The 18,801-nt window shown below is 39.3% G+C and overlaps 1 protein-coding gene across 19 annotated transcripts in view; it reads right to left on the bottom strand.

The window, feature by feature from the left end:
• The window catches only part of LOC111267802 (uncharacterized), a 53,098-nt gene extending 41,387 nt beyond the window's left edge, over positions 1–11,711 (bottom strand). For 12 of the 19 annotated variants that reach the window (XR_002684840.2, XR_002684842.2, XM_086971453.1 and 9 more), the window contains exon 1: positions 5,548–5,918. Coding sequence is in view for 13 of the 19 variants with exons in the window: in XM_086971453.1 (XP_086827579.1) it covers positions 5,548–5,664 (117 nt within the window). In the remaining 6 variants the exon portion in view is untranslated. Of the gene's footprint in view, positions 1–6; positions 158–5,547; positions 5,919–9,620; positions 9,871–11,013 lie in introns of those variants that run through there. The other 7 variants (XM_022846302.2, XM_022846297.1, XM_022846298.1 and 4 more) reach the window with 7 other exon arrangements.
• Positions 11,712–18,801: the final 7,090 nt, after the last annotated feature.

The raw sequence follows: 18,801 nt of genomic DNA, 5'->3' as shown, positions 1-18,801 counted from the left end.
AGATACCTTTGAAGAACTGAGATGTAAGGTTTTTGCACTCGACCTTGCGCCGGCTGACTACCACATACTCGTTCTACTGGTAGTAAATTACGTAACAACAGAGTTGACGCCAAATAGGATCTCAAAAACTGGCTCGACGAGTCCTCAGCACCAGACCCTGTGAAGAACCCCGAAGCAAATGAGAATTTATGCTGGTACGAAGTAAATAAATTTGGCTAGAGATAAAAAAAAAGTTTTTAGACAATGATAGCATATAATTAGTTGCTGAAGTTACTGCGTTCTTTTTTCGGTCAAAAAACCAATATGTCTTGTACCTCTGTACAACTATTACTGTCTACGTTCGTTTGAATAGAAGACACTACGATAGTGGAATAAATGTACCTTTCAAAATAAGCGCATATATTTTTCAACACAACGAGCTCAATTATTTCGGTGAATGAGCAACAACTTAGCTGAAAGCTAACATTGACGTGTGCTTCTTCGTAATATTAATAATGCTTTTCCATTGGCTGTCCTCTTACTGCTATTTGTTGCTTTGTAGGTGGTACTGGCGGTCTAATTCTCTGACTGACATTTTCCGGAGGTAAGACAACAGTAGGCGTGTCCTTGTTTCTGCTTCTTAATTGGGTAACGCGGCGAATCCATTTATCTTTGACCTAGTATAAGACGGTTTCTTTGTTTTCAGAATGATGGCAGGTACTTGTCTTCAGAACGTGCCTTATCCCACACATCAACACTTTCTCGCGCCTTAAATATTCTTTACACGTACCGTAGTGAGTGTTGAACTGTGGTTCCTTTTTTTAGGTCACAACTGTGTTATGTTGTTTTCGAGACTTAAACCTACCGTCCGAGCATCTATTAGACGCTGGGAACAGACAGGGTGTTCTCATGCGTCAGCAGAAATCTTTTCTTCTACCTATAAGTTTCAGTTGTATAGTCGTCGCTGATAGCAGTGCTTTAATAGAGTCAATCTAGGCCATTTAAGAGACGCATTTTGGCTAAGGAGGATATGTATTCTATCAAGTGAGTCGGAAAGATCGATGTGTATATTTTTTAAGCTACTTTAAAGTTGACTCTGTTTTAAAAGAAATTTGTTGCTTCAGCGCATGACAAACACAATAGTTTTTACGTTTCCATGAATATTAGATCACTAGAAATAGAAGCGAGCTAATGTTTCACTCTCACGATGTTTGGGGGTTCTGTATGAAGCGTTTTTAAATGTTGGAACAGGGTCGTTTTAGTAAGACGATTATATCTAAACCAAGATATAGTTCCAATTCTGCCAAAGGGCGTCAGTCTTCAATGTTTTATCTAGCCAATGATTATTTCCTACGTACTTCATAGGAATTGGTGCCAACTTATCGTCTTCAGTTCAGTCACGTATTTTTCCAACGTTACGGAAAGAACTGAAATATACTTGATTAGCGCTTCGTCTACTTCATTACTTATATGCGCTATCACTATATCTTCTATACACAATGAACTGACTGTTTTGAAATAAATCTTGACAAGTCTTGACAAAATTCTTACAAATTAGTTCTCGCAGTTGACATAACGTGTGATTATCTCGTTCATGTTTGCGAAATCAGTCTCGCACTGATCAGTCAGAGTAAGTACTTTCAATACCTCATCATTCAGTCTGTGCATGTCCTAAATATAAGAACGGAATAATACGGAATTGTGCCAAGTGATGATTTAACATGATTAATATCCCTTTCACGTCGCCATTTTAACCGCAGATCAGCCTTATATCCTTTTCATCGGCAGCAAAACCTAGCTATCGAATCTGCTTCTTCAAAAATAAACAACTGGAACATTAAATCTGAAATCTGCAATACAAAGAAGACCCTAATCAGACGATGGTTATACTCCTCGACCGTTTTCCCACAAATTATAATATTGCCTAATTATGCGATTGCTCTCTCTCTCTATAATTAAAAATATTGTTTCACAATTTCAACGGGAGTGCCGAGATCTATCATGAGTTATTACGAAGAACTAGTCGATCCAACTTTATTGACAACTAACTAGCTAGGCTTGCTTGCTTTCCTTATTACAGAAAACACAGTTACTCCGTCCTTTAGCCCCAAGTTCGCTCGAACCTTCGAACATGAATTATGCCTAATTTTTTGATAACTTTTTCCTGCGTGTCGTACAGTACTATTAAGTTGATTCAAGTCCAGGTATTAGCATCTTTTGATGTCCGATCTATCCCCCAAACGCCCACAAGTTCCTTACCAACATAAAGCTCACCTGCATGTGGTAATCCTCTTAATTCAAATTTACAGCTGAAATGCCACCAACATGGAATCATGGTTCTATCTGGTAGGCTGAAGTGAACAGGATTTGATTTGAGAAAAAAACATAACTTTTTCTGTGCGTGCTCACTAACTAATTGAAAATTTCACATCGTTGGTTTTGCTCGTTTGGATCGTGTGTAAGCGTTTCTGATTATAAGCTCCGTTCATAGTATTTGCCCTAATCCAGTTCGAACACGGGTATGCGTGCTGATTTACGAAAACGGGCTTGAAAGTGTGACAAATCATGAGTGGTGCTTCGTTGTTTGAATATTGACATCGTTTGAACATAGGAGTTCCCTAGATGATCTAGCAGACTCAGAGCACTCTTCTTTTCTGGACGTATTGTCCATGATGTCTAATTCCTGTACCGGCTTTTCAATGCCTTCTAAAGCGTTATTAAGGTACGTGAGGTCTTCTGTGGTAAAATACAGATTTTTAAGAATCGTTTGAAATTTCTATGAAACATTTCAGCGCAAGCATACGTACCTCAGCGTATATTTACAAAAGTCATTCCAGCTGGCCGCGTTTTTTATCTCTCATATCAACCATCTCGTACATCCGAGTCGCTAGCGCAGTATAATTGTCGAATGTCAGGATCTAATCTTCATCGTATACGATAATCATGCCAAAGTGTGAATAAATACTCTTGGTGTTTAGAGACATTTTTCAGTGTTATCGTAGGCCGACTCTGAAGTTTTTGTGGAGGAACGCAACCAGCAATGATTCTTCGTGAGAATATAGCGATTACTTTCGAAAGCAGTAACCTTTTTTTGGGCTTTGTAAGTTGTTGCCTCGTTGTCTTAAAAACGCATAAGATGCAAATCCTTCTTCAGGCTGGCAAGAAGAGGCCTGCTGACGAAAGCGTTTGCCGTGGCCTCATAATGTCTAAACGCTATCGTAATTATGCTACCATTTGATCTGACGTTATTTTAGAATTCTGGCTTTCAGACATATAGTTCTTGTAGTCATAGCCGTTCTAGTTTTAGTATGGCTAACAAGTTGTCACTGATCCGTGAACTGTTCTGATGTAAAGCGGCGTTAATAACTTGCGAAAAGGCTTCAGGATCAACCTTGTTATTCTTTCGTACTTCAGTTTGTCGCCATTGTGGTACACACAGTTTTATCTACAATTTATCCGTTACAGCAAATCATCACCTCATCGTCTTTGCCTGACAACAAGTGTTGATACTAGAATAAATTTATATGGATATCCCAACAGTTTTTGATGATGGCATATGGTACATTCGCGATTTAGGCGCGTCTGTAAAAGTCATATACTATATATATATAATTTGAGGTAGAAGTAACGACAGAACCTAATGTCGCCGGATAACCGAACCGGGTCGACAGTTACTTTAAATTTTCCAAGCTGTAGCGTATATCTATTTTCGTCAAAAATTCTAGGTAGCACCGTACGGCGACAGATTCAAATGCGATGAGGGTAGAATATATTATAAATTACTTTCTGATTGTTTATTTTTTCTAGGCAATTTTTAGCTTTGACCAGCTTTCAGTGAACCATGATAAAATACAGTCTCAGCTTTCCTACGAAACTTTCACGACAGCGAGAGATGAAGATACAAGCAAGACATGTTTAGACAATGTAGTCAGAAAAGCAGTTTTATCAACCTTTCACGAGTTTCAATAAATTCCGCTAAACATTTGAGTCCGTTTAGCATTCAGAGGCGGCAACGAGCACCGCCTAAAAAGTATCCATTATACCTATCTTGTAGATAAATGAGCGATTCGAGCCACCGCATTGAAGTCGGCTCTTCATTAAGGCCAAAACTGAATGGCCTAATATACTTTTATTTAATCGAACGCAGTTGGATTAAGTAAGTTAGTAAGTACAATTAAATTGATTTTCGCTAGAAAATAGCCTTTTTTCTCCGTTCTCTTGCATCGTTTTTGTCTAACGGTTATCATCAGAAGCTTCTGTCTGTTTCCCTTTTTCCCAGGCAACGACTTGTATTGCAGGTAAATAATTTCACGAGCATAGACACCATTAGTGCGAGCGATAAAACAGCAGTGGCAGTTGCCACGCGCGAAAACGTGGACTTCGTTGTACCAAACGAAGGGATACATTATTCTCAGAGACAACGTCGCAGTAATATCGGCGTCTGTCAGTTTTGATTTTGCTAATAGACACAGAATCTTCAAAACGGGTAGCTCGTTCCCAAGTGACTTAATTATTATCGAGTGAAGAAGTGCTCCTCACTGGATGCGTAAACAAAGAAAAGAGCTTCAATTAGGCGCACTCTAGTTCGACGGGTTACCTTGATTTTGAGGAACTTATCGAGATACATCGATTACGACACATCTCTATCGTAGAGCGTCCTCACCTCAGAAGGAAAATTAAATATTTCTTTTTTCCACATAACGTCACCGGTTAAATTACGTAAATGTAAGTCGGGACAGATGCATATACGTCTGTGCAATCTTAAGGAATACCAGAGGTAAAAGAAAAAGAAAAATTTTGTCTACAGATAAATAATAACAAGGAACTCAATTTCATTCACTTGATTTATAGTATGAGCCGAGTTCATGTTCTGCTAAGCCTGTAATAGCAGACTCTTTATGAAGATTTTCGCGACTATGACTGATAGATATTTTGATTCAACTCTAATGTTTTGTTGACTGTAAGAATCGTTGTCCTTTTCTCACTTAACTATCTGCTCATAAACGCGTTTCACGAGTTGCCGCCAAATTACTTCTGGTCATCTGTTTTCTGTAGCCCCATTATTATGTCATAGACATTGCAGGGTATACCTGCCGGATTTCTGGCGTACGATCATTGCAACAACGCGTGATGAAGTAAAAGTTACGTGGGTTGTACAGACTCAGGTAAATATCGGAGGCGGCGCAAACTAAATATGTCTATTGCTGAGAGTTATCATAGGCGGTTCTTTACTATATCGTTCGGTAAAGCAGCAAGCGTTACGCAAGCCCTCAATGAGTGTGTCTTGGCCTTATATAAGGATCCTCGTCCTTCATCAGGATAGGCACTAGCAAAATCTGTTCGTGCATGCACGTTGGTATCGTTCAAACATTACTATTCTATCATCGAGGCTAGCAGCTATAATTAGCCTGTTAGAAGCTGTAGTTAATGGATAGTTAAATGGAACCTGGCAGACTGGATTTTTTTTCTCAATAACGCTATTACTATGATTGAATTTAAAAGACTTGTATGCATTTTGACCATTTTCTCGCTTTTCGAAATTCGCTTTCTGATTGATAGGTTACTTACAATATGTTCCTCTGTATATTCGGATAACCAAACTTCGACGCTCCCTGCTGCCAAAAGCGAAAGGAGAATCTGTGAGCCAACACGAAACGCTTCTCCAAATACAATTGAAGGTATCATCTTCCAACGTAAGGTCGTACAAAGGTTTTAGATGACTGATATATACATACTTTACAACTGTGACACATACGCAGATAGTGTCTCGCGTACAAAAAAGGACGCGATACTTACTTCGAATGTTAAATCTTTTAAACATCACAATACTGTTATATTACTATAGAAACAAGCTGCCATGGGCACCAGCATTCGCAGTCACAACGGTCTGCGTTATTTGTATATATTATTTGCAGAATTGTTTTCTTTTTAGTCCGAGAAAGACAGCAGTCTAATGTGATTGGATAATGGTAGGGAGAAGGTACACAGGAATACAGGTACAATTATCAAAGCTAGATGTACGTACACAGATGTGCAGTCACCTGCGACGTTCTTCAATGAAACGTCAAATGTGAGCTTTGATGCCATATTATGTATGTATCAAATGGCTATTTATGAACAAACGGTTAAATATGTGTTCTAATAGATTGGAAGGAGACGCTTTGCATTGAAACGGCTTATTAATGTACGTCTCGGTGGTGCTGCTGCTGCTGCGAACAACGTTAAACATAGGGGCACCAGGTTATCTGGGTCCGAATCGAGGCCAGCTGTCTAATGCCCAGCGGCCTAAGCACCGGACGTACAGAAAAAAACACATGTTTTTTTTTTTGTCTGACACCTATTGGCTGCGGTTATTTCTACTGTACATAAGAAAAATGCATTTCGCATGAATTCGCAGATCCTATGCAATGGAAAAATTGTATGCACCCATGAAATTCTGCGACTCTATTATTTTAGACTTTTTGTTAGGATAACGGTAGCCTCATTTAGAATCCACTAAAGCTAAATTTGCACCAACCCTAAAACCTTCCTACGCAAAATTGAAGAAGCCCAAGGTCATCTGAGATTAAGTACAAAGAGGCCGAGTGCGTTTTGATATATGATTTGCCACTCTCAACCCAAAAACAGAGATAAGGTTCGATTAAAAAGCCTAATAATATTAGGCTAAAAGGTTCCCATAGAACAAAAATTTTACCAGGCAGAGAGTGTTCTCTATCGAGAAAAGCATCATTTGCTAAAGGTATTTCAGATCTTTAGTTATTTTCTTGTCAGAACTTTGCCTTGGGCGTTTGCCAGCACATCAGTGGAAAGCAGAGGGTTATTAATTTCTATCATTTAAGAAGGAATTTCTATCAGTTAGGGCAGGTTCCGCAGCTCGTTAACATTGGCAATTTAGTGTCTTTATTCCCCCTTCAAAAAATGTACATATTTCAGTTAAATCTCTGTACGGTCCGTCGGAAAATAGACATGATCTATCGTATGAAAGATCGTGTGTTGACGTTCAAAATAAACTCGCATTTGTTAAGGGTGTAACAGATACTACTCGGACTATTTTACCAGAAAATGATTAGTGAGGGTCTTTGCGAACAGCGTAGTTAATTAAGTGCAGTAAACATCATTGTTCCAAACTTAGTTTTCGTAAAAACGGAGACTTCCACTGAATTGTTGTCATGCTAAAACAGCTTTGTCATGCCGAGCCGCAACTCTTTTCGCTCCGTTATTCTGAGCATTTGTCAACGCGTAGACGAAACAAGAGACTATTTTACATCATAAAGACTGATTGTAAGCATTGCTTCAAGTGGCGGTCGTTGAATTCGTTAATCGCTCAACCATCGAAAAGTTGGCGGGTTACAGGTCTAACTGGCGTTCTGTCTGACCCGAAACGTTCTCTCGGCTTTCTCTAGTGCAAAATGCGAGTTCTTATGTAAGGGGACATTTTAAGACTGAGGATGCAGGAAGTTTAACACTTGACAAAATTTTTCGCGAAGTTTCAATGCTGTCTGGTCAATGAATATTCTACGTACAATTTGTACATACAATCAACGTCATGTTAGTGCAGAACATAATTGTGACGTCAAAGTAAAATTACAAATGGCGGACTACGCTACTATGAGTGACACTTCCTACCTTGTTACAGTTATTATTCATCCTTATACAAATTGTGTTGATTATGTTAAGGCCAATTGTAGATCTATTAGACCATCGTATCAGTGATAGAAGCAGCATTTGTCCTACTGTATTTATATTCCCTCTTATCTGCTCGTCGTACGGTCTGCAAGCTTTTTAATAAATGTCCCAAATCCCATTCGAGCCGGCGGACATTATTCGTAACTTAATGTTAAATTTAGCAGCGTGCAAGCGTACCGTCATTTGCTTTAAATGTCGTGTTCGACCGATGGCTGAACCGCAGGCCATCCTGTTGAGTGCCTTCACGCAATGCGTTTTGCGTAGGAGCCACTGTAGATAGTGCGCTCACCTGTTATGGCCATCCTTTCCCTTTTTTATTCCCTTTCCAAGCAGATATAAGGGCAGCTGAATGGCACTGTTTGTCATCACAGGTAGCCCACAGGGTTGAAGGCTATCGGTCAACCAGGCCAAGCTACTCAACTGGAACAACAGTGAACGTAACGGAATTATGATGAGGATATTTCAAGTAAGTAAGCATGAATAATGGACTGTAATCTTCAAATACGCCAGTACTTGTTATGGCTTTTAGGATTAGCCAGCAAAACGTGTGCGCGCATACAAACGGGACGGCGTAGTCCAGGTGCCCAAAGGTATCTCAACAGGCTGCCAGCCTCGTCAGTAGGACTAAGCCGCAAAGAGGAAGATTCCCCAGAATACGACAGTGTCAGTGTAATAGCAGTGCGGAAAACAACTAATTAACGGACCTCACTGGAAAAGAGGCTGTCTAAACGCAGATCCAGAATAACTGCAGGTTCTGCGAATAGTGGATTTTGTTCAATGTGAGCGGATCTGTAAACGGTGGCAAAATCAAAAAGGCAGCCGACCACTAGAGATACACGCCATCTATTCACAGGCACAGCGACAGGTCACCTATGAATTACCCTGGACAGAGAAAACATTGATCTACCCAGAGTGAGACGGAGAGGCTATGTCGAGGCCCGTACCCTGTATAAGAGAGAGCACCAGCAATGTGTTGACAAGATTTAATCTTGACACAAAAGAAATCGTATCATAAGTGTACGCTTAGTAAGCACATTCGCTATTTTTTTTCAGAGATAATGGAATATAGTACATCGTTAGATTTGAGCAACGAGCGATTTCCATTCAAAGTACCACCGTATGACATAACCGGCCATTTCTTGTCCACTGAGCAGTACAACTAGAGCTATTTTACATTTATTATTATTTGTTTTTAAGCTGGTCTACTACCAAACTGCATACCCTTCTTGCGAGTTTTCCAGCCGATTTTTTGTACTTAGCTTAATACGCGATGTATCTACACCGCTCGAATTGTCAACTTTATCTTTTTCCAATTTCACTATACACATCCAGGGTACGCGCATGATTAGCACTGGGAAGCCCCGAGTCTCAGCTTATTAAAGATGTCTCGGTGGCTATTCAGGATCGATCCATCGGAAAAGTCAGCTTGAAACGCAACAAAGACGTGAATCAGGTTACGATAGAAACGCGTGGCTGTGTACAATAAGAAAGACAAAGGGTCTGGTAGAGTTCTGTATGCTGAGATGGGAAGCAAGTAGGCCTACAATCGAATACCGTAAGTGCAGAGTTTTTTGTTGCTGTTGATCTATTGATATAGCTTACGTATGTAAGCTTACAATTCGTCGGACAGCCTTTATCTTCTAGTGCATCGTCTTCGAAATCTTAAGGTACATAAGCGTCTGCACAATACTACATCACCGGAGTATTGCCTTTTAACGTCTGGATAGGTTTCCGCTTTTTATTCGGAGTTATCTCTTAGTGGTCAAGATCGACACATTGACTTAATACTAGATACGTAGATTACCTGTTTCCAGTAAGCACACGTGTCGATCTTTAAATTAATTAGTATTTGTTTTTGTGGCAATGTTGTTTACCAAAAACAGGCGACTTGAAAGCTACGGTAAGTTACGACAACTAGTCTAAAAAGCTCAGAGAGATATGACGTGGCACAATACCTGATAGTTGAAGCGCTTCTCAAAACACGAGTAGACCCGGAACTTGGCCCCCAGGCCGCTTTCGTTTCCTTTGCGAGTCAATCTTTTCTTAAATTATAGGCATGAATCTGTTCTGAGACTCGACTCTCTCGTTCCTTTCCTGTAACAGTATATAGAATTATGTTCAACAAAAAGCTTCGTTAATTAACACTTTTTAATAAATAATTGCTTTTCGTTTACGAACGTATTTGGGAAGCGACGTTGTCATGTATTGTATGCACGCCATTATGGCGACAGATCGCAATTGCAGAACATCGCGATGCTGGATTAGGTAAGGAGCTGTACATACTATGAAGTGTGGAGTTCAATTCTTAGCTGAAGTTAGACCAGCTTTCTCCTTAAACTGCTTTACAAAAAGATGGCAGTAAACTTTTTCTACTAGTGCTTAAAGTTCTCAGTTCCGTAAAAAAACAATTCAGGTTTACCGTCGAGCTATCCACTCTATACGACATCACGTATACGTAAAGATTAATCGAATTAGAAAGGAGAAATGACATGCCAGCCATTAGCACAGAGCTTTATCGTGCCGTGACGAATTTCATTTATATACTTTTAATTACATCTCTTTCCGTGACCTTGAACTGACCAAGGAACCCTACAATGGAACCATCCAGCTATCGACAAAGCCGCATCGTTGTAGCCGACAGATATATCAAAGAAACCTTGTTCATAAACGTTCTGAGCTAAATATTTCAAGTTCTACATCCGGCGCCGCGGTTGTAAGTTCTATCAGATGTACCTTCGATATGAAACAGTCCTGTCAAGCCCATTACGGGAGCCAAAGAGGCAGGATTTTTATTACCGAATCTGTTCTGCTTGTGGTACCTTTCTAGATTTATTGCCCACCACTGAAAAAAAAATAAGGCCTGCTATACGATATGCCTGCGGGCAGTGATCATAATAACCCGAAATTCAAAGTTGGATCTTGGAATCAAGCTTCGTCTCCATATACTTGAAAAGTCACAGCTTGATGTCCTTGATGCTTCTTTCTGTAGTTTTACAAACAGCTAGTTGCCAAGATGGCCAAAAAGAGCGAAGGTATTTATGTCGATAGGGAAAAAGGCCAACACCATGGCTAAAATAAGCGGCGTGTGACTCGGTTGTCGATGATTTTTTCCTGGAAGAGGTATTGATTGATCACCTTAGGAAGTTTCCGTTAGTGGACGATCCTAAGTCGTAACATAGTTCTAGAGGGATTAGATTAGCTTGTAATTCTGATTAATGACAGAGTTTTTTCTAATTTTTTCGTATGCAAGGTTTCCAGCTTATTTATTACAAATAATCATAAGCACTATTCTCGAACGATGTGGGTTGCTTGTTTTTTAATGAAAAATTTTCACGCCACAATCCTTACCTCATAGAAGTTTCGAATTTAAAGTCAACTGTGTCCTCAGTTCTTTTTCTCCCTGTTCAGTGCCGAGCCTCTACATGTTCTTCGTTTTCAACTACGATTTCCTTTGAAAGAATGGACAGTAATAGACAATAAAATGCCCATTTGTAATGACAAACCTCACCAACTGACAGCTGTTAGAAAGCCATAGCCGAATAACTTATCAACTTAACTAGTCTGAGTACTGAAATGCGTTGGGTCAGCTATATAATTAGTCCTCACCTCCGAAACGAGCTCACCCCTAACAGGAACCTGTTTTCTAACCTCGGTTTTGTCATAATGCCCTATCTTGATTTCGACAAGTACACGCGCACACACACCGCTGTTATTGCATTTGAAGCAATTTATACCAAACCAATTAAAATTAGTGTGACATTAGACGCTCCGCTTTAAATCCCAGCCTATATGGAAAGTAACCTAACTATTTTTACGGCACTTTTTAATATTGAGATAACGATATTTTTGGCTTTTGACCAACGCCGGTAAGGACCAGCGCTATGGTGAGCCCGCTTGCTCGTATCGAATACAGATATAATTTATTTTCTTCGATTATTAAGAATAGGAAAAGTAAGAAATAAATGTATTTCAAATTAAATTAATAATGATGTTACTGTATGATGTATCGGTGGAACAATATGTTCGTTTTTGACAAAATACATTTCTATTTTAGGCTAATGACGATGATGGCCTATGATTTACCTTCGTGGTATTCAGTGAAGAGGTAAGAAGGCCACGAAGTGCTGGCGTTCTTTACAACAGAAGATTATGCACACCTGGGGTACGCCTTTAATATCACACTGTAGCAACTAAGTCGACTGAGTGTTTTTCCATTATTGGTAATTCTAACAATAACCAAAATACACCCGAAAAAAGCGTGACCTTAAAGCAAAGAAGGAAATAGTAAAGATTACTCCCCCACTTGGTCTTTCAATTGGGTTCCAAGGTTAACAGCCAAGAGGCATGTGATAGTTACTGGAGTCCCGACACTGCCGCTAGAATCGTTTCGCCTCGTGAACAATTGGTCTACCTAATTTTGTGATTACAGAAAATTGTTTCTAGAAAAATATAAGAAATGCAGATAGAGATTCTAATGTTTCTACGCTACGTAATATAGTAGTGTGTCGCGTTTACAATGTGCTACGTAAAGCGGCATATTGACAAGAGTATCGGACAGTGGATCGGCAGTAGATTATATGAGGCCACAAAATATTGCAAGCGGAAAAGCTCAATGCGAATAATTAACCCGAAGGGACAACTAATCCACGATTTCAAAGATAAATAAGCAAAAGGTGTTGAAGTTGAGTCTACACAAAACTGACACGTTGGAAATTTTTGAGCAACAGATCCCGAAGGACAAACACCGCCTTTAAAAAGAGGCCTTGAATAACTCTCCATAAGGCTCATACCGAGCAACAGCAAATATGTCCGATCACCAGGTGATTACAAGGTTTGCTTGTTAAAAAAAAAAAAAAAAAAAAAAAAAAAAAAAAAGCTTTGTAACAACAAACACATAAAATGCTCTATCACCCTAAAAAATACACATCCGCTCTATTTAAAGCTCGAACGAAGCTATTCAATGAAAAAGCAAAGATGAATACGCCATAATTAGAACTATAGTATATATATAAAATAGGCATATTTTGCAATTTGTTAAACTATCAATAGAACACTAAAAAGTGAACAAAAAAATACGTAAAAAAAGCTGTGAGAAAATAATCAAACTTCCATGAACACATTTATCCTGATTAGGTAACTGCAGCAATAATTCAGAACTCATAGAAGTAATCTATGGATTGCAGTAGCAATAACTGTGTATAAACAGAAGCCAAACAATCGTTAAATCTAAGTTTTATAAGGCGATTAAAAAATTAGGAAAATTTTGTTTTTAAAGTAACTTCTATCAATAATACCTACTTCGCAGAAACGATAACCATTCGACTTAACGTCCTTGTACTCTAAAAAAAGAAAACTCTGCAACAGCTATTTGTAATTGCAGAAGTAGTTAGATTATGTGTAGTTAGATTAAGAGCTTGTCTTTAAAAGTTGTTCGTTCTAATATTATTCATGAATTTCTTGTAAATTTGGTCTGATATTGTACGACAACAGCCCTATATTTCGTTATGTGCACAATTCATGCAATCCCGTCTAACACGCACAGACTGTCAGACATCTAGATACATCGTAAAGGCGTCACAAACGCATTTTAGCACAGTACAAAACTTTATTCGACAAAAGAACGGGACCTTTGCTTTGCCGCCCGCTTTTGCTAGCCCTTGATGCCAATAGTTTCGTCATCATTTGCCACGACTAGTACTGGAACTGCGGCTAGAAGTTGGCTGTTGGGGCAAGGTCATAAGCATGGTCGCCTGTCTTGTATCATTACTTTCACACCAGCGACTGTACCCAGAGTGGCTTTCTTGCTTGTTTACCGCCTCGACGGATATTTTCCCTCACTCATAATCATGGCTTCGGTCTTATGCGTTTTTCGCCGCGATTTGTTTTCTGCTAGAATAGGAATGTATTCGCTACTGACGAACACTGTCGGAAATTAGTTACGCTGAACTAAAACACGCAGATAGGGACAGGCGTCGGCCGATCATTCACAACAATATAGGGCGATAAGCTCCATTTACGGCCAACTGCTTTGATTAGCAGCGCCACCACCGTTATAAACTGTATCAGTAATAGTGGTAACGGCGATGGTGGTGGTAATTTACCAATCGTTTCCTAGTGTCAGTGTCAAGCAACCGTCTATACGATCTTGATACGAATTTAACTTATTACGCGATGCTGCCGAAGATATCACTCGTATTGTCTCATAATGTCATAATGTGAATGGTAACTGATTACAAAACAGTTTACACTACGCTAATATACTATGACATTATTAAAGCGTTCTAATACTTAGCCGCTATTTTGCCCTGCTAGGTGCATCGTTCATTTTGTGATAATATCTATATCTCTATTGTGTATATTAGAAAATGTGTTGTCCATCCGTGCGTTTCTGGTAAGGCAGAGTGCTCCATTTAAACGATATGTCTATAATAGTTTCTGTCTTCCAACGTTTTCTATTCCGCCACGAAAACAAGGCCAACTTATTCAATGCCGCTCTTCGTCCTTTAAGTTCCCGTTATCGACTCAAGTACTATCTAACGGTACAGTTTTACGAGTATATCAACAAGAAGGCACTTATTTGGTCACCTCTTTTTATTTGGCCGATATCGGTTTGCTTATAATCTCGATTTGGTGAAAGCGAGCGTAAGGGCAAAGTATTTTTAGTAAAGCGTAGCTTCTGCAAGAGATAGCAAATAAAGGCGTTTGGTCCATATTTATGCAACTGGATTAGATCGAACGATTGTTACCTATCGATTTAATTAATTTCTATTTAATGAATGGCTATTTTTTCGCATCTTTGCACATGTCACACATGTTTGCACATTTCGATATATCTACAAAGCTTGGAAAAGGATAGTTGTGTCCTACGATAGCAATGGAAGTACGCCTTGTGTTCAGTGTGCTCTTTTTCCCCCAATAAATTTCCACTGCTCCTGATAATCGTGGGCCACCTTCCACTGTTCTACTCTCACAAGAAACCTCCAGCCAAAAATCGATGAGCATGGAGCGAAGCTAATGAATGAATCTAGTACATATAATAATAATAAATATAAGGTATGAATTTTGACTTAATATAAGATCCTTAGATCAGTATTCATTGTTCCTTATTATAGATATTTTGTAAAAGGTTTAGATCTAAGTGTAAGGTAAGCTTAATGTCGCAAAATATGTTTTGCACTACGGGATTCATAGCCACTGAAACCCCGAGCCTCGGAATCTTGGGCCACTATTCGGAAGTACTGGGTTTATGTTTCGGGCATGGTTTGCAGGAACCGGCTGTCTAGACGTGACAGACTAAGACCATTGACTCAGTTAGTGTCCAGTCGAAGGCAAGATCTTTGTCGTAAATAGTGTTATTGCAATCAGAAAGCTAATCGGAAACCACAATTATCGGAAAACTGCACTGAATGAAGCCATACGCTAACATTATTAAACTGTTCTCAAAGAAGGAACAACAATGGCTATCTGACAGTTAGACAGCTTAAATCAGCGAAGGTACGCTGAGAAAGGTCGCTGATTAGGAGCTGTGTGAAAGGTCTGAAGGATTCAGTTCAATCTACAGTTATACGTGAGTGAAAAAAACGACATGTTTTGGGAAGGTTTTCCACTCGTCGTGCCGGAAAGTATGATCGACTTACCACCAATTTTTTTTAACAGAAAATCAATTCTACTAATGTAAGTGCATAGGCACCGTCGTACAACAAGGCCTAAATATCATTCTTTGGCGGTACAAAATATGCATATCATCTATCTAGTTGGTTCGGACCTGATGTACTCTGTCTGAGCTGACTAATCCGCCGCGCTCTACAGGGAGTCAGCATTAAGGATTTTTTTTACTTCTTGAACTTGAACTATGTTAGAAACAAACTGCGTAGCAGTCGCTGAGCCCTTTGATGTTTTACCTGAAAGCGTGAAAGGTTTATTTTTGAGTCTGCTTATGCTTTGATGGCCATAGTGCCGATGCGTGGTCTCCGAGATTTGTGACCGTACAGGTTTGTGAAACTGAATCTCGGTATTGCTGATTATGATAGGCAATACGGCAATTCACAAGCATCAAATTCTCACTGTTACCAAAACCGTGAGACGGCGTCGCAGTTTGTCAATCTGTCCATTCATTGAGAGTTTTGAGTTATAAGAAAAATATACCGTAACAAGAAAAAAAGAAAAGCCTAAAACTGAAACACAATAAAGTTTTGAGTTAAAATATGGCTTTATCAAATAACTGTGTATCAAACAAATCCTAGGTTTAATTATCCTTGTGAAACGCTTCGATGTCAATAATTCACTCTGTCACAATCAACCTCTTTATTGCGGAAACAAACTGAATAACAGAAATTAAAAAAAATAATCTTATTTAAAAACAGGACATCCAAGTATTTGAACTTCCAATCCGAGAAATGTCGTCATCTTAGAATAGCCACAAAGGATTGGCTCTAGTAAAGCTAGAAAAGCTGTAAGTTACGTATAGTAATAGTACTATAGCCTGGCTAAAAACCATCGCCATGAACCGAGTTCAAGTATTTGGAGAGGTTTAAATTTTATAATTTTTCCTAAAATTTTATAAAGGTAAAATTAGAACGATGATAACGTTCTTTTCTCAAACTGAGCTTATACATAAAAATACTTTGATTTTTTGAGGTCATTGGAGTGCTTGAGAGAGTTCGAACACATAAAGGCAATATAGATTAAAATCTACCTGACGCAGCCGTTGAATACAGCGGTTGCCACATGAGGAAAAATATATCTGTATGCTCGCCAGTGCTACTGAATCTTATTTCAAAGATAAGATTTGTAATGATTTATAATTTTAAAAGAAAATGTCTCATAAGGACACAAACTTCTGGCCCGGCCAGACCGCTATGTCGTTTATGTCTCGTAGTGGTCCGAATGTGTCTGCTACCGTTTCGTCGAAAGGAGCGCGCCATCCTCCTTGGTGGTTGATCGGCAGTCTCGTGAGTATACAAAGTCGCCTACATTCCTTGTTGTATATCATTTACTGGTAAATGCCTGTCTTAGTAGTCTCGAGACCAAAGCTTTCCTTTGTATGCACCTGAACATTCAATCTGAAAATAGTCTGAAAGGCACTTAGCTGAGTTTTATGAAAGTTTGATAACCCATTAATCTACCCCGTAAGCATGCGACGCAACATTGGTGACCTCAGGAAATATTGTTAGTCAGCACTATACGCTATTATGTTTGCTCTTTTGCCACCAAAAATATATCTTCCATATTTTACGTTTTTTAAGCCGACATTGGGACTTTTTTTGTGTGCCACATCTTTCTGGTATATACTAGGACATTGGGTAGATTAGTTCTGCTTATGAACTTACTCGAGCCTATAACAAAGGTGGCAGAAACGACAGACTTCTACCTTAAAATGAAAATAAAGTCAAACTTCAGTTATATCTCGAGTATAAGCGGGCATACATATTACGTCAGAGTGACGTTTAGTTAATGCAAGATTGTGCTATCTTATATTTTATATAGCACTTTGAAACACAAATAAATTCTGACAACAGCCGTGCGTTAGGCGATATTGGTAGATGTCAACCCATTAAAGTGTCGCTCAAATTTGCCCTACACAAGAAGTTTATCGAAACGAAATTTTGGACAAAAAAAACGTTTCAAGAATACAATGGCTACGAAGTTCAACAGAGTACCTTTCTTTCAAAACCTGCCTCTAAGCTCTGTATCAAAAGTCCACGATTGTTAAAAACTGTCGTTTGTACTATTTTGATCGATTTCAAGCCCTTTGAATCTAAATCCTACTAAAGATATTCCGTATTGGCTCATGGAAATCTCCTTCGGATTTTTGGAGGCTGCGTCGAAACAAGCAATGAGGTAGACAGTCGATTTTAGGCAAAAAAAGGAAGCTTGTAATGTCTGTGGAAATTTGTCTTGCGTTAAGAGATTGGACAACAGTTGTTATTTCTTCAAATTGCAAAAACAACAGACTGTTTTCCGGCTTAGTGAATGTATAGTTTTATCCTAGAAAAAACAAGCTTTCTTCCACTAGCAGGCATAGCTGCCATGAATACAACCCAACAAAGTTCATTCAAATTTATAATACGTAGAATACACTTTTTAAGTGTTCCAACGATTGCACGACACGTATAACAAACTGTGTTTTGTAATTCTTTGAAACCGTCTTGACAGCAACTGCTAATCCACGATCGAATCCTTCGCAAACTTGTCGACCCTGAGGAACGCTTTTTCGGGTTGTCATCGACCGCTGCGTGAACTATGCTAATTAAAACGTCAGAGCGCACTAGGCATCATGCAAATACGTAGACTCTCGAGCCCTTGCCATGTAGAACGAATCGAACCGATGTCACCAAATGCGGTAAAATTAACCAGCGTAAAAAATTAAGCGGCGAAGTTAACCCCTGAGTTGAAAATCGAGTGAGAACTGAACGTTAGGTCGACACTGGTCATCGGGGCCGCGTTTACAAAACTCCAGGCAAACTCGAGGTTTGGGGCTTTATATCTCAACGTGTCCACGTTCGTTGTTTGTAGAGCAAGAATGGGGGCATTGTGTCTCACAGTGTCCTCGTTTTTTTGCCTTGGTAGCACATATGGGCCTTCACGAAATCAGTTCATCTCACCGAACCATTCCCAGCTCTATTCGCGAGTCTCAGTATGCGCGGACGGACCACGCTATCGGCCGAATATCAGCAAAAGCGGCCGCGTTGACGTGGTTAGCGAAACTGTTGTTCCAGTGCGCTTCTTTGATAGTCCTCAAAAAAGTCTTAAAAAATATACGATAGCTTCAGCAAGCTCATCAAACAAAGCTATCGACGTCCTCTCTTTTATTATAGACGAGTTAGAAGTGGCCTCTCGTAGGACAGCTGGGCCTTGAATTGCGTTTACGTATCTAAAGTAAATGCTAACGTCGCCTCGTTTGATAGCCCCAAGCCAAAACCTTGCCGACCTAAGACGCAACCCAAAGAAAACAAAAATAGTGCAATCGTCCCTGGAGATGCCCCACAGGTGCCAATTGCAGGATTCATTTTTTGGCACAAAGCTGCAACCGGTTTAGTGTAATTTAATCGGCATCAGGCACACTTATATATAAATTGATCTGTGTCACATTTATTTAAGAATTAAGAGATTATTAAGATTCACGGCGCATATATA

The sequence above is a fragment of the Varroa jacobsoni genome, unplaced genomic scaffold (assembly GCF_002532875.2).
Source record: "Varroa jacobsoni isolate VJ856 unplaced genomic scaffold, vjacob_1.0 scaffold_1224, whole genome shotgun sequence".
NCBI lineage: Eukaryota > Metazoa > Arthropoda > Arachnida > Mesostigmata > Varroidae > Varroa > Varroa jacobsoni.
This window is presented reverse-complemented; position numbering and strand designations above follow the sequence as displayed.